Source organism: Artibeus jamaicensis, unplaced genomic scaffold (genome assembly GCF_021234435.1).
Source record: "Artibeus jamaicensis isolate MK-2021 breed Jamaican fruit bat unplaced genomic scaffold, CSHL_Jam_final contig_518, whole genome shotgun sequence".
Taxonomy (NCBI): Eukaryota; Metazoa; Chordata; class Mammalia; order Chiroptera; family Phyllostomidae; genus Artibeus; species Artibeus jamaicensis.
This window is the reverse complement of record NW_026521870.1, coordinates 2689113-2705831: the sequence shown is the minus strand read 5'-3', so window position 1 is coordinate 2705831 and position 16719 is coordinate 2689113. Positions and strand designations below refer to the sequence as shown.

General features: G+C 33.2%; 1 protein-coding gene across 4 annotated transcripts in view; it reads right to left on the bottom strand.

Annotated features, from left to right (window-relative positions):
• PHTF2 (putative homeodomain transcription factor 2) overlaps positions 1-16719 on the bottom strand; it is a 142628-nt gene that overhangs the window by 4467 nt on the left and 121442 nt on the right. For all 4 annotated transcript variants that reach the window (XM_037162220.2, XM_053668928.1, XM_037162221.2 and 1 more), the window contains 6 exons: positions 11706-11834; positions 10193-10465; positions 9836-9967; positions 7580-7666; positions 2574-2729; positions 1592-1687 (listed from right to left, as the gene is read on the bottom strand). In XM_037162220.2, coding sequence (XP_037018115.2) covers positions 1592-1687; positions 2574-2729; positions 7580-7666; positions 9836-9967; positions 10193-10465; positions 11706-11834 — 873 coding nt within the window. The remainder of the gene's footprint in view (positions 1-1591; positions 1688-2573; positions 2730-7579; positions 7667-9835; positions 9968-10192; positions 10466-11705; positions 11835-16719) is intronic.

Below are 16719 nucleotides of genomic sequence, written 5' to 3'. Positions count from 1 at the left end.
TAGGCCAGGCCCAGTACTAGGCTCTAGGAAGTTAAGATTCAGTTTCTATGCTGAAGGACCTTACAGTCTAACAGACCTGCAAATAAATAATTAAACTATCAGAGTCCCACAGAAGAGATATGTATAAAAGGCAGTGGGCCATAGAGGAAGGTGCTCTTAACACTTAGGTGAGTAGGGAGAGTAGGTGTTCTACCAAGACATCGGAGAACATGTTACCTTTGAATTGCTAGAGGTTGCTCAGCATTTTTAGAGCCAAGTACAAAGGAAGAATTACTTCAAACTTATAAAACTGGCTACTTATGTAAGCAAGGATCATCCTTTGGGCAGACTGTATTGACAGACTGGCACTAAGGGAATTTAATTAGGGGAGTAGCACATTGGATGTGCACGTGAGAAAGGTCAGCAGGTCAGCAATGTGGAGGATGGATGAGAGCAGTGAAACCAGAAGCAGGAAGGCCTTGGAGTTCAGTATATCTAAAGCTTAACTGAGAGACGATGAGGGTCTGACTTAGGGCAGTATTGATAGGGAAGAGGGGATGAATTGGAAGATTTAAAAAAAAAAAAGATTTTATTTATTTATTTATTTTTAGAGAGGGGAAGGGAGGGAGAAAGAGAAGGAGAGAAACATCAGTGTGGTTGCCTCTCGCCTGCCCCCTACTGGGGACCTGGCTGGCAGCCCAGGTGTGTGCCCTGACTGGGAATCCAACTGGCAATTCTTTGATTTGCAGGCCAGCACTCAATCCACTGAGTCACACCAGCCAGGGCTTAGAAATTGCTTTTAAATCTCATCTTTATAGCTTCTTCCTGTCTAGCATAGTGCCTACACTCTGAAGATATTCAATATACATTATCAAACAAACCCACCATCCTCTTCTGAACCCTGTCAATGCCTAATATACTGTCAGGTGCAGTCTATACCAAATTAATACTTTGAAAGAATTAAACATAACACTGAATTAACCATAACACTGACACAACTAATTTCATAATGTTTTCTGAACACTTATAAAAAACTAAGAATTATATTAGTTTGTTATAGAAATTGAGAATTAAAAACAAAATTCCTTTAAAAAAAGAATTACTAACACTGTAAAACATTTTATTAAATTACCTCCAAAGAATTATTATGAAATCAGATATACTGAAATTATATTTTCTTTATTACCAAAAATGATTTGAAAATATAAGTGTTTATTGGTGACACATATTGTAATGATTACGTGTTACTACTTTTTGAGCTAATGCAGCCCAAGCAAGAGGACTGCTCTGAGAAAAAATTTCCAAATTAACATCAAATCTTATTTTTTAAAATCTGTTTTAGGTTTTAGGGGGCAAAAATTTCCAAGATGCCAATGCCACAATATTCTAGACATTGTTAAAAGTCTTAAAATTTCATAATAAAATAATTTGGATTATTTTGTTTAGTTTTGCAATGTGAAGTAAAATGTAAATTGTGTGAATATGCTCAAATATAATCTGGAAATAATGTGGATAATCATAAAAACCAAACACAAGGTAGGATCTACAAACAAAAGGGAGATATAATGTCAAAACAGCATATTCTACTTTATATCTATTTTTATTTTTTTACCTTTAGTAGTTTAGTAGCCAATTTCAAAACATTATTCACTAGTGTCAGTTCCTCTTTTTTGTTAGGTTTCTTCTCCATTTTCAAGTATAGGTTTATCTTTTATAAAAATAAAAGTAAATTAAAAATATTTAAAATTATTACAAATATTTATTTTTAAAAGAAATGGAAAGATATTCACTGAAATTTTAATGGTAGTTCTCTGGTTTTGATACTAATATTGATATTCTTCATACTTTACTGTATATTCCAAATTTCCTATATTAAATTTATTTTATAAGAAAATATTTAAATTTTAAAAATATAATTAAAAGCTGCAACAAGTAATGAAAACTGGATGTCATTACTTAAAAGGTGATACACTTTAAAACCCAGAGCCAAACCAACCTAAAAAATAAATAATACCTAATGTAAATCCTCTGGTTTGCTTGCTACTTTCCCCTTTCACTTTAACCAAGTTCATTTGATAAGGTTACCCATTTTTTTAAATCAAACTATCCCTGACAAAAATACTCAACAAGTCACTAGCAATAAGCTTCTATGAATAACTTCTATAAAATGATTAAGAAAACATTAAATAAATTCATACAAAAGTTAACCATCAACATTATTATGCTTTATCATTTCTATTGAATAAAAACTCATACTTATTCAAACATGGCGCTTCTATACTAAAAAGCAAACATATCCCACAAGTGGTTTAAAAACCATCATTTCTATAAATAGTACTTCTTGTTAAATGAAAATGAGACACAAAAACAGTAGGTTAGACTTGAATTCTACATCAAGGCAGGAACATTGGAGAAAGGCTTGCATCCTATCAAATTTCAAGTTTTGCTTTATAACATATGGTCTTAACCTAGTACCATAGTTTCCTCAATAACTTGAAGTAAATGAAAACATTTTAGTTTCATATGTACACTATAGAAAACATTTTAGTTTCATACGTACATTAATTTATAACATAATAAACATGCATTCTCACCTGTTCAGTAAGTAATATTGAGGTATTGCTATATTTTTTACTTGTTTCTGATCCAAGGGTAACAAATCTTAGGAGGAAAAGGGTTAACGAGATGCACCAGATTACCAGTTCCCAATTGTAATGACAGTCAAAGAAGATCTCATGCACATGAAGCAACTAAAAGTGTTTGAAAAAGGCAACATGAAGCAATGTTATTCGAACAATTCCTTAAGAGAAAATAACATTTTACTTCATACAAATTGATCATGAATGTAATATTACATTTTAAAAACACTTCACATATACTATGAAATACTTCAAACACATAAAAATGATAGGGTGTAATGTAATCAAAACCCAGGGGGCCTCTACCCATTTGTGTCAAATCTTGATATTTTGCAATATTTTTTCAGATTATTGAAAAGTAAAAGATAAAAGGTTCAGCTGAAGCTCTTTTAAACTTTTCCTTAATCATTATTCCCCTTCTTCTCTATCCCCTCTATAAGGGTAATAAATTTGGTGTTTATCTTTTCTTTGCAGTTTATAATTTAGCTACACGTATATCTTTAAACTATCTTATTTTATATATATTTTAGAACTTATAAGGGTTATTAGATCTACCTCATTCTTCAATTTGATCTTTATTCCACTGAACTTTGGTTTCAAGAATCACCCATGTTGATACATGAAGCTCAAACTCATTCATTCTAACTCCCATAAGGTACTACAGTGAAAGATTCAAGCACAGTGTATGGGCCTCCTCTATCCATTAACATTCATTTTGTTGCTAATTTTCCTTATTACAAAAGCGCTGCAATAAACATTCTATTATGCTGTCTTTGTGCACACATGTAAGACTTTCTCTAGGAGTTAATATCTAAAGTAAAATTGCTGGGTCCTTGGATATTCAACTTTATTAGGTATTATGAATTTGTCTCTAAAACAGTTGTTTGTACCAATTTGTACTCTCAGCAGTATTTTCAGTTTCCTTTGCCCCTCATTTTTGCCCATACTTGTTATTATTAAACCAATTTGATGTGTGTATACTTTATTTTTCCTGATTCTTAGGGAGAATGTTTAAGTCTTATATGTGTACTGATCATTTGGGTTTCATCTTCTGTAAGTTAAGTTTTTCTATTCCATGTCTACTTTTTCTCTTTTGCCTGCTTTTCTTATTGATTTTAGAAGTTATTTATATATTCTGAATAACAATGCCATGTAAGTCACATATCTTGCCAATATCTTTCCTAAGACTACATTTTGTCATTATGTAGTGTCTTTTGTAGCACGTAAAATTTTAAGGGTGGGGGTGGGGTAGAAGAATATATGAAACTGTATGAGGCAAAAATTCTAAAATATTTATTAACTCACTGTTTACAGAAGTAGTTTGCTGATCTCTGGCTTAAAGGATAAAATTGATTTTCTTTTTATGTTGACGTAACCATTTTTATTAATCTTCATCTTTTAAAAAATGTATGATATTTTTAATGATTTATGAAGTCACTTGGATGTTCTATATATACAATCATATAGTCTATGATTTTGTTTTTTCCTTTTTCATCTTTATATCATTTATTTCTTTTTCCTGTCTTCACTGGTTAGTACCCTTTATCAAAATGCTGACTAGAAGTGGTAGAGAGGTTGTGTCTTATTTCTGATTTTAAAATGAAGACCTCTAAGGTAATGAGTACTGTATGTACAATGTTTGCTCCAATTTTTGAAAGATATAATTTATCATATTAAGGACAATACTTTCCAGTCACTGCATTATAAATCTCCACTGAAACTTACCAATTTGTTTTCTGTATCTATTGAAATGATCAGATGTGTCTTCCTTTAACCAACTAAAGGAGCTCAAATTAGATTCATGGATTTTCTTTCTTTCTTTTTTAAAAGATTTATTTATTTATTTTTAGAAAAAGGGGAAGGGAAGGAGAGAGCAAGAGAGACATCATTGTGTGGTTGCCTCTTGCATGCCCCATACTGGGGACCTGGACCGCAACCCAGGCATGTGCCCTGACTGGGAATCAAACTGGTGACCCTTTGGTTCACAGTCTGCGCTTAATCCACTGAGCCATAACAGCCAGAGCAATTAATGGGTTTTCTAAAGTTGAAAATCTTTGCATTCCAGGAATAAACTATCTTGGTCACAGAGGATTTATTGTTATTAAACTGTTGGCTTTATCATCCTAGTATTTTGCATCTAAGTTTTTTTTTTAGGAAATTTACTCATGGTTTTGCATTTTCATATTATCTCTCTAGTGTTGATATCAAGGTTATATTAGATGCAAGAAATGAATTGGGGAAATATGCAGTTTTTCTCTCGTTATTTTGTGTAAGATTAGGATTACCTGTAAAAGCACATGAGTCTAGAGGGTATTTGTTGTTGGTAGATTTTTAAACTACTGAAACAATACTGCTTTATGGTTATAGATCTCAGTTTTCCAATCACTTTTTTGAGTCTGTTTTAATAAATTATGCAGTTCTACAAAACTGTTCATCTCAGCTTTGAACTTTAAATGACATAAACATTAAAAAAAAGTTAAAGCTTTTAACTTTAATGACATAAAGTAACTTACACCAATATTCTTTTGAAAAAATCCTCATCTGTCAGTATTTTCAGTTTAATACTCTGCTTTTTTCTTTTTAAATATTTATTATTTACATTTTAAAATTTCTAAATGTATGAGGTTTTTTTGTTGCTGCTACTATTGTCTAATGGTATTACAGCTAAATCAAGTGGTCTGTATATCAGCTGAGAATTACCTTATGGCCTAGAACACAGGAAAGTTTTTATAACTGTCCTTATGCCTGAAAAAAAATATGTATTCTCCAATTTTAGAATAAAAGTTTGACTATCTTGTTTAGACAAATATCTTCAATATATATTTCTGTCTGCTTAATCTATCATTACTAAAAAAATGTGTTGCTACCTCCCAATGTGGTATTCTGTCAATTTCTTACTACAGTGCTACTGATTTTGGCTATACCAGATATATTTGAAGTTACAAGACCAGATATATTTGAAGTTAAAGATCACATGCATACAAACTGATCTTCTTGATGAATTATTCTTTTCATTTTTGTCAGGCTTCTTTGATTTCAGTCTATTTTACTTGATATTAATGAAAGTTTACCAGCTTTCTCTTGGCTAGTGTTTGTCTTTTTCTATCCTTTTACATTTAAGACCTTTCAATATTATGATGTTCCATGTTGCTATCAATAAATAGATTTTATGTTTATAAAAGATAAAAAATACACTTCAGGAACATGGAAATTAAACCTTCAAGAAAAGACTGAGATGTAATTAGAAATTGGGAGTACAAAATTCAGTCTTGTTCTTTTGGTTGCTTTTAAGATTTTTTTTTGGTTTTTTTTTGTGTTCTACAGTTTCTATATGATGTGTCTAAATGTAGTGAAAATTAATGTCTTTCATCAGTTCAGAAAAACTCACAGCCGTTATCGCTCCAAATACTGCCCTCCCTCTTCTTTCCATCTAGAATTCCTGTTAGATGAATGATGGATCTCCTGTCCCAATTCCCTTTTCATTATTTCCATCTCTTTATCATTGTCTTATATTCCCTTATATAGAAGAGTAATTTTTTCCCTTCTCCCAGTTCACTATCCTCATCTGTTTTCAATCTACTTTTTTTCTTGTTTGTTGTATTTTTACTGTCAATGCCGTATTTTTTATTTCTCAGAAGTACTGTTTGGTTCCTCTTTTAAATCTATCTTTTTTAATAGTGTTACCCATGTGTTTATTCATTTTAAACAAGCTTATCTTAGAGTTTTTATCTGATCAGTCTATTATCTGAAGTAGGTGGAGATCTATTACTGCTGTTTATTGATCTGTTAATGTACTCATGTACTGCTTCTTCACTTGTTCTAAAACCTGCAGAGGCTTTATTTGTGAATATCTTGTGAATCTTAGGTTGAAGTCACATACCCTAGAACAGTCTTGGTTTTGCTTCTACTAGGTTTCCAGGAGCCTAGAACTACTTTTTATATTAACAGGGGTTACAGGACAAGACCTATAATATACATTTGAACCTGAACCTCTAGTAAGTGCAGATGTACCGTTCTTAGACTTTCCCCCACCTCCTTGCCAGAGTTCAGGCAGAGTCAAGAGACAAGCTTCCTTATCCCCTTCCTGTGCTGGTGGGCAGATTGCTTTCCTTATTCCACCTTTTCAGAGAGAGGACAGGCTTTTGAGGTTCTGGTTTTATGTGTAAGCATGGGTAAGAACATATTCAGGTTGAGGCCTTATCTTCTGTCCTCATGTGGACATAAAAATCTCAAGTCTCTAGGATACTAAAATTGACAATGTACCTCCCTTCCTTATCCTACAGCATCAACACATATACTTAATTGCTCTGTTTTTCAGTTTTATCTTCACTTTGGTCCCTTACTGTCTTATAAACTCAAGATATATACATAATATGCATATTAAAAAGCTGGGTTTTATTTTTCTAGCACAGTATAATGTTTTAAAGCAGAAGAATTTTCGGGTAATCTAGTATGCCATATTACTTGAAGCAGAAGTGTAAATGTCATAGTACACAATATATCCTGAGATACATTTGTGTTTCCTCACTAATCTTGGTCAATAAGAATTCTTTTAAGACATGATGCAGTCAAATCACAATGACAACTCAGACATAAAATAATTAATGTTAAATGTGAATAGAACAGAGATTCATGGAAAATAGTCCAAAACAATTTCATAACTATATTCACTCATAAGTTTGTTTGGGGAAATAAAGATAATCAGGTGAACTGTAGGCAAAAACTGATATTATATGCCTAATCAATAGACATGTGAGAATATGCTAGCCACTAATGTGACACAGAAATGAGTAAGATGCGTTTATTTATTGTACTGAAAAAAATAATAAACTGCAAAGAGCCAATTTCAAAACTGTGTAACTAGGCTTACTTATATTATTACTTTATTATTATACAACCTTCTGAAGCTGGATCTTTATAGTTATGATTATTTAATTTCTACACAAAACAAATTAACTCACCTGAGCACAACAGATAAACACCACTGAGATAGTCAACAGGAAAGCAGAGGAAACTATTACATCAACTGATCGCTGAGGACCTCGACGCTGGGGATAAAAAGGAAAACACTTTTAAATGTATTTACTAATCAGCAGCTAATTCCATGATTTCAATTAAGGTGCTGATCCATCACTAACAGTTGATCATTACTTACAATGTGGAAAATGGACTTCATTTGTCAGATGAACTTAAATTATAAAGGGTTAGTATTTCCTGAGGATTTGCAACACAATGAAAATGGTGAATATATAGCCTGGAATTCTTAGCATAACTTCCTAAATTCTTAACATAAATTCTTAGCATATTTTATTTTTTTCAAACACTAATTATTCACTCAACAAATGTTCCTTAAGCACCTGCTCAGAATGAGGTACTGTGCTAGATGGTGGAAATAAAGCAGAAGATAAAACAGACACAGTCCGTACCTTCACAGGAACCAGTAGGAAGTCAGACATCAATCTCATAAGCACAGATATATGTGATAAGTTGTGATGAGTGCTATGAAGGAAAAGTATAGGTTGCTTTGAGAAAACTGGTAGGGAGTCACTCCTTAGAGAGATCTTCCCAGGCCAACCCTCCTAACTCCCAAATACAAGATTGTGTGGGCCTAAGAAAGTCTTCCTAAGAAAGTGGTATTTATACCAAACTAGGTGCAGTAGCAAGAAGGCACATGGTAATATTCTTGGCAGAAGGAAGAGCATGTGCAAGAGCACAGAACAGGAGAAACTGTACTGCATTCAAAGAACTGAAGCAGTCTGTGTAGCTGGAATGTTCGAAGAAGTGTTTCAAAATTAGCAAGAAAAGACAGGCTACTGGCAAGAGCTAGGGCATGAAGGGCATTACAAGCCCTATTAGATTGTGTTCTTTAGCCTAAGGGCACTGGAGAACCTTCGAAAAGTTTTAAAATTATAGGGTCAAATCTACATTTTAAAAAAGATCTCAGGTGGCAGACTTAAGAAAGTACTGGAAGAAGGAAATACGAATGCTGGAAGGCCAGTTAAGAGGCAACTGCAGTAGCCTAAATTGGTTCCAATTAGCGTGGTGGAAATAGAGACGAATACAAGTACTGTAAATGAATTCAAGCCATATTATGGAAACAGAAAGGACAGAAACTGGTGATAAACTGGATGTTGGAAATGCAAAAGAGGGAAGTAAATTCCAAGGATAATTCCAGGTCTGGAGTTTAATGTCACTGAAGTGTAAGGGTAAGGAATTTCATCTCATGGACGGTGGATGGCATGTGGTTAACATTAAATAATTGTTTTCTGAACAAATTAATCAACGTACAAAAGAATGCAATACTATGCAGAGTTGACAGAGGAGGGAGATTTGGGATGGCTTCTTGCTAAGTCATGCAACGAAGACTTATTCATCCCTCCGTATAACAGAAATGTCATAGTGAGAAAAAATAATCTATGCCAATTTGTAGCATTGCCCAATGGAGACTAAGTTAGTTGAATTTAACAAGTTAAGTAATCAGAACAATGAATATTTTAAATAGAAGGGTAGACAAAAAGTGCAAACTTTTTTCATTTCTTTCACTGTTACTTCAAAATAAAGTGCATTAAAGACCTAGGTATGTTGGAGAATATTTGGTGAAATCCTTACATAATAAAATTCATGGCTACTTTATGCAACAAAGAAATAATCTTCAGAAGTATTTTCCTAAAATTAATTAAGAAATTTTCCATTCCTACCTGAGGTTTTTTTTTTTAGTATCTTACCTCCATAATTAGGAAAGTTATTTTAAAAGATTAAAGAAAAAGAACAGCATTAAAAGAATGGCTTAGAATGGGAAGCTAATATTTTAAAATAGTAATAGGTCACTTCACTGAGGGGACTCTTGATTTCAGATTATTTTTTAGATTCTTTTTTAAGCAGTGGGCTCCCTCTGCTGGCTTGTAATAACCATCCCAGGTAGAAACAAAAGGTAAGATTTATGAACAAAGATAAATTTAGGACAGTTTGATCTTGAATCATCTACTTCAAATTCATTTACACCTTTTAGACTTCAGGTGTTTTTCTACAAAGAACCAGTTAAACATTTACTTTGGATTTCAGCCTATGGAGCACAACAACCACTAAGTATGGCTCCACAGCATTACGTGAGTATGTATGTGAGTACACATCTAGACATAACCTTCACATTAACAAAGAAAGGGGAACTCTGAGAGGGAGCCCGCACATTAAGAGTATTTTTATCACTATTATTCTACCTTAAGATAGGACCGAAGAGATAGCCACATTTTTATATTTTGTACTTTCTTCAACCGGAAATGAGGAACCTCAGATTTTCGAGCCCTCCTTGCTGATGTTAAATGTCCAAAGAGTTTTGCAAAAAGTAAGCGCTAAAAAAGATAAAGGTAAAGGTTAATTTTGAAGTAGATTACCAAAGTAAAAGTCAACAAAATGTGGACTGTATGATTTTATTTGGTTAAGTACTACAAAAACAAAACAAGAAATAAATTAGCATATCAAAATGATTTAATGAAATACTAAGATATTTCAGGAATACTTTGAATATTGGGAATAGGATAAAATATTCTCTATTCAGAAGTCTACAATATACCCACCTGTTTATAAGTTCTTTCTGCTACACAGAGCAAAAAAAAGAAAATCCACACAAGAGACACACGAACCACAAAACTTATAATAACCATAGAAAAAACTATGACATCTTCATTAGAACCGAATGCAATCAGATAAAGTTCTGAAGCAGAATGTGCTGTGAGTTGTTCCAAGTCTGTAGCTTGGGAGAGTCGGAAAACAAATGGAGTTAAACCCAGGATGACAGAAATTGCATTTCCAAAAATCTGGTATCCTATTCCTGGTACATGGCTATTCACCTTTAGAGAGAGAGAAAAGAAAAAAACTTACACAAATTTCACCTACACTAAAATGAATTCCTATTAAGCATGATTTTAGTTACAGCAATGTTCAATTGGTTTGTTAAAATACATTAGTTTTAATACAAAAGTAATACAATTTAAATTTACTCAAAGTTTGAGAGCCTATTACATGTAAAAAGTAAGTCATTATTTCTTCAGTTTTAAAAGACAGTTCATTATCAGATCTCTAATTCATTGAGTAGATGCAAAAAGAATGAACTATCTTGGTCTTACCCAGATGTTAAAAAAATCCTATGTATCTCATTATTTCAAAAGTTAGAAAAACAGGGTAGAGTAATTATAAAAAAAGGAAACTAGGAATTAAATCATTGAAAAAGATAAGAATGGCAGAACTTGGAAAAAACCTTAACTATCATCTAGCTAACTTTTTAATCATTTTATATATTATGTAAGTGAGTTGCTAAGTTCACCAATAATTAAAGATGTAGAAAACCAACTAGAGATTCCTTGTCCATAGCTTTTCATTTGCTTACAGTGAGATATGAAAGAGAAAGTAGATCAATTTCTACACTCAGTTATTTTAATTCCAGTCCTACTAAAGTGTGTACAAGTTGTAGTATAACAACGCATATGAAATTTAGAAATGGAAATTATATCGCGACTAGTTGTCCAGAGGAATCAGGTAAAAATTTCAGAGTAGCAATGATCTGATAAAAAAACAATTATAATAGGAACTGAAATGAAAATCCACAGTATTTGTACTCTACTCTCAACTACTCAAGATGTTTACCCCTAGCTGAATTTCTTCTATACATTTAACTAGGCAAGCAAGTATCAATATGAATTTTCTTCTTAGAATTTTTTTTTTTTTATGTCTGGGCACTAATAAATAAATGAGCCAGGAGTGATGATAAAGAAAAATAAATCTTCATCACAACTTCTAAATATCTAGCAGCTCCTCAGTTTGATCCACTGAAAGCAAGAGAAAGAATAATATAAAAGAAGAAAATTTTAGATTATATCTATGCTTAGTTACAAGAATAAAAATGATAAAAGATGAGAGTGGTTTGCTGACAAATCACTGTTTAAATGAATGACAAAGTCAACTACAGATAACTTTCTTTAGGTTGGAAAAATGAGGTGATAAGCATAACAGTCCAGTACTTAATTAATATGTTAATATTAATAATCACTGTTTTATCCTTGACCTAAAAGAATAAAAATTAAAAAAACTCACTCGGTTCATTATCATTCCACTGATTTCCAGTACAGACATATCTGCTTTCTTACAGTCGTTGCCTTCCCATACTATAGCGCTTATCTTTTCTAATCCTGGGTGGGCGCTGTGGAGCCAGGGCAAATGACTCTATGAAAAACAAACAGAAATCGGTGAATATGTTTATCTCATTTCACAAAGAAAACATACACATGTATATACATATATACATACACACAATTTTAACTATATTAAAAACAGAAATAGGTGAATGCATTTGTATTTTATAAATAGAACATATATAGCTATACATAGCTATATATGTATCTATACCCACAGAATTCAATGACACTAAAATTTTTTCTTAAGATATTCGTTATAAGCCCTGCCTGGCTGGTGTAGCTCAGCGGATTGAGCGCAGGTCTGCGAACCACACAATTGTGGTTCGATTCCCATTCAGGGCACATGCCTGGGTTGCAGGCCAGTTCCCAGCAGGGGACTCACGAGAGGCAACCATACATTGATATTTCTCTCCTTCTCTCCTTCCCTTCCTCTCTAAAAGATAAATAAATAAAATCTATAAAAAAAGATATTCATTATAAAAATATGTTATGAACTTTCTGTAACATTAGGCAACATGTTGTTCAAAAATACTCTAAAAATGTGTCAGCAAAAGCACTTAGTTGTGATCTGCCTACATAGCTACTAATGTTCAAAGACAAATGAATATCACACTGTTCATATTACTGATAGTTCAATTTATGATCATCCAATAAAAAATGACAACTGAGATTTAAACCTCTTTGAAAGAGTAAATAGTGATACAGTATCATCCTGAAAGACACTCTTCCTCATACATCTACCCTTAACATTTGATTTACTTCTCTGATATTTTATTCTATTATTTCTCCAAAGGATCAATTTAACTTTCTTTTCCCCAGAGCAAATACTGCAAACTGAAGCACACAGAACTAGTACTTTACCAAGTAATACGAAGTGTTTCTCAAAGTTTCAAGGAATTTAAAAAAAGCTAAAAAAGAAAAACCGAAAGCTTTAATACAAAGGATCAGATGCTTACATTAGTTTTTGGTTTGCTTTAGATCTATAATTAAAGAAATAAAAGTTCAAAACAGGATAGTTGGGGGTTAAAGATAGCAACACAATTAATGAAACAGTAATCTTTACATTATCAGATACTGATAGAAGTAACGCTAAAAGATTAGACCCAGAATGGGATGAATTTCTTTGCTGACATAGTATTTCTACACTGATTTTATAACATATTTCATTAAAATGACTTCTAATAATAAACAGAATAATCTATTCTACTTTTATTTATTCTTTGGAGGACCAAAGATGATTAAAAATAGGATTAAGCTATATTTCTGTAATTTTTTTAAAGATTGTATTTATTTATTTTCAGAGAGATGGGAAGAGAGGGAGAAAAACATGAATGTCTAGTTGCCTCTCGTGCCCCCCTTATTGGGAAGACCTGGCCCCCAACCCAGGCATGTTCCCTGACTGGGAATCAAACTGGCAGCCCTTTGGTTTGTAGGCTGGCACTCAATCCACTAAGCCACACCAGCCAGGGCTGTTTCTCTAAATTTAAGGAATATATTTTCCTCTAGGGTGTGCAGAGTTGCACTGATTCATTACAATTAAAGGTATAAAATGTAATTCAACAATATGTAAGCAGATGAGGGAAATTATTATTCTGACCTCATTAATTTCATTTATGTAAAATTATATGTACCATGTTTACTATAAACAGCATAAAAACTGATGAATAATTACAGGTAAACCACAATGCCAGTAGTCACAGTATGGGCAAAGCTCTTTTGCATATAGCTATTTGACTATCAAGAGGTTTCTTCTAAAAAAATTTACCTTTCCCAAAGACAGAGCATCTTAATTTTTAATGGATTTACGAGAGAGAAGAAAGGAGAGAGAGAAAAATATCAATTTATTGTTCCACTTATTTATGCATTCATTGGTTGATTCTTGTATGTACCCTGAAAGGGGACTGAACCTGCAACCTTGGCATATCAAGACAATGCTCTAACCAACTGAGCTGCCCAGCCAGGGCTCCAAGGACATGGTATTTTAATATACATTAGCCTTAATGGTATATTCACTTAATGGTATTTCATTACTGGAGAGCCTTAAGAGCTATGATATACTGGTAGTTAGTTAACCAACCACAGATTTCAACCACTGACACAGTCTATCTCCCCCAACCCTCTTTACTTCCCTCCCTCCCTTTCTTTTAACTCAGTCTGTAACAGTGAATTAAAGGTTTTCCAATTACATGAAGCAAGGAATATCAATTCCATAAAGGTCCATCGAGAGAGAGAGAAATCAAGTTCTTCACTCTCCTTACAACCGTACTCATTTTGCCTAGCTACTTTCCCAGTTACTCTCACTAGATTTGTTAATCATTTTCCCATTTCTAGAAAGACAAAGAAAGCCATTAGATAAGAGAGCAACTAAAAACTGGTCACTTTAAAAGAGTTAATTAAAAAACCCTATGCCTGTGTATTTGTCAAGTGTACGTATGTGTGTGTGTTTGTCAAATGTTATGTATCCTGAAAAAGTCTTGTTGAAACATACTGCCTAAATGTATGGAGAGCAGCATTACATAAAATATTTTTTTAAAGGTTCAGGAAAAGCATCGGAGCAAATAATACCATTTTGTAATTTTATCACATAGGTTCTTCTTCATGTTGTTCAAACTGAAATTTGGAGCTCTTTTAATGATTGTTTTATCCCCATTCAAAATCTTAACTGCTTTGCTCCTTGTTCAACCAAAATTGCCTGAAAACCATGACACTTAAGTGGTGGCAGGTTTTATTTCAAATAAATTCACATGACAACTGCTTTAGTGGAGTTTCCACCTGTGGGAGCTGTCTCCATTAAAATCTGACTTTTCCCACTGAGAGATGAACTTTACTTAAATATGGCTTTATATTTTATTGTATAGTCAGTCATTACTAGAGGAGGAAAATTTTCTCCTGTAGAAATGCTTGAGTAACTATTTAAAAAGAAAATAAAACAAAACTACAAAATTTCCCGTGCAGAAATGTTTCAGTTACTATTGAAGAAGAAAATAAAACTATAAATTTGACTAGAGTACACTGATTCAAAAGCTCAGTGTTTCTTCATGAGGGATTTTTCAGTGTTTATGATAGACTAAAAAGGGCCCTCCAAACCTAGTAAGAAAAAAACCTGGTAGCTTCTCATTAAAGAGGGCTAATTTCCATTACATGACTACTAGTAAAACTGAAAACTTCAGCTTATTTTTCAGAAGTCTGAGAATAACAAATGTGTGTAAAATCAAGTCTTTCATCCCAAAGTAAAACCAGTGGAAAAACAGAATTTTATAATTAGATATGGAGAGTAGAACATTAAAATCTTTCTTACCAAAAGAGAAGCAGAATGAGTGAAAGATTTAGGGCAAATGTGTTCTGTATAGGATTCATTAAAAACAAATTTTAATTATTTAGGAAAAGCCTAATTAGCATGCTTTAAAATTTTTTTATTTCATTTCATTCATTCACTCAAGTTATATTTATTAAACACCTACTGTGTACCAGGCACTGTATGATACAATGAGCAAAAGAACACACAGTCCTTGCTTCTGTGCAACTCACAGTATCTCTGGGATAAGAGTTCACGGGCATTTTTTTAAACCTCAATTCCAGGTGTTATCCTCAGTGACTTGGACGAATATGCAAATAACTGCATTCATCCTCATGAATCAACCCTATTCTCACTGATTGTTCATTGCCTTTTCACTTCTTAAATTCCAAGGAACTTTAGCTATTGCCATGGCCACAACCTGGACCGTTACCACACAGAATTTCTTTACTTCTAAAATGAGTCTTTAACCACACCTCTGATCTTACCAAGTCTCTCCAACTTTCAATTCTAAAACATTGTTTCCTTGAACACACCTATCCTTCAACCTACCAATCTCTTCTTGGTTTCATTTTCTTCCCAATCTAACATGTCTAGACCCTTAACACATCCATTATTTCCATCGGTATATCATCTCCTCTCCTGTCTCTTGAATAACAGCTATTTACTTAGTGAGCACCTACGCTGTGTGACTTTGGGTGCATTATTTAATTCTGGGCCTCAATTTTCTCATCTATAAAATAAAAAATAACCAACTGTCATAGGTTGTGAAGATTACATGAGATAATGAATCTAGATTACATTGCACTGTACCTGGCACACACTAAATGCTTATTAAATATCTGCTGTTATGATTATGATGACTATATTCTAGAAAGTATCACACAACTGTGTGGAATGAGCACCTACAAATTCATGGTTTCAAATTCTCACTGGGCCCTCAACAATGTGACACTGTGACTTTTTGAATTGGCACTGACTACATAGACACACATACTCTCTCCACTATCTCCATTTCCCTCAGATGGTAACTTCAGGCCTTCATTATCACAAGTCCCCTACCCTATCATCCACTTATTGTTAACAGACCCACTAAGCCCCTGCACTCACGGAACAGAGAGCATCAGGTGGGAACTCTCTCATCATTGTACTTGCTTCATGCACTCTTCCTTCTCCTCCTGTTTCAACAAAAGATGTATCCTTCTTCCTGCTGAAGAGAAATTCAAGCTTCCTACTTATGCTTTCCCTCTGGAATCCTAACATCATTCCATTTTTCCTCTTGTACCTCTTCAATTCTTCCCTACTGGTTTTCTCCTATATCAATATGTGCTCAAATATTTCACATCTTTGGGAGGGGGTGGGACCTAAAACTGTTTCCTCATCTAACTAGTACTTCCTTTTCCCCAAACTTTCCCAACCCTACTTCTTAAACCTCATTCCTCAGTCAACTCCCTATAGCAAAGCTTCTTTCCCTGACACTCTCCTTTAACCGATGCCCAAACTAATGTATATATTTTTAAGTGAGACGTTTCAACCAGATGATGTTAACAATAGTTGGTTTTATCATATTTTAACTTCCCCTCTTACTTGCTCCAGATATTTTATGTTTTATTTATTT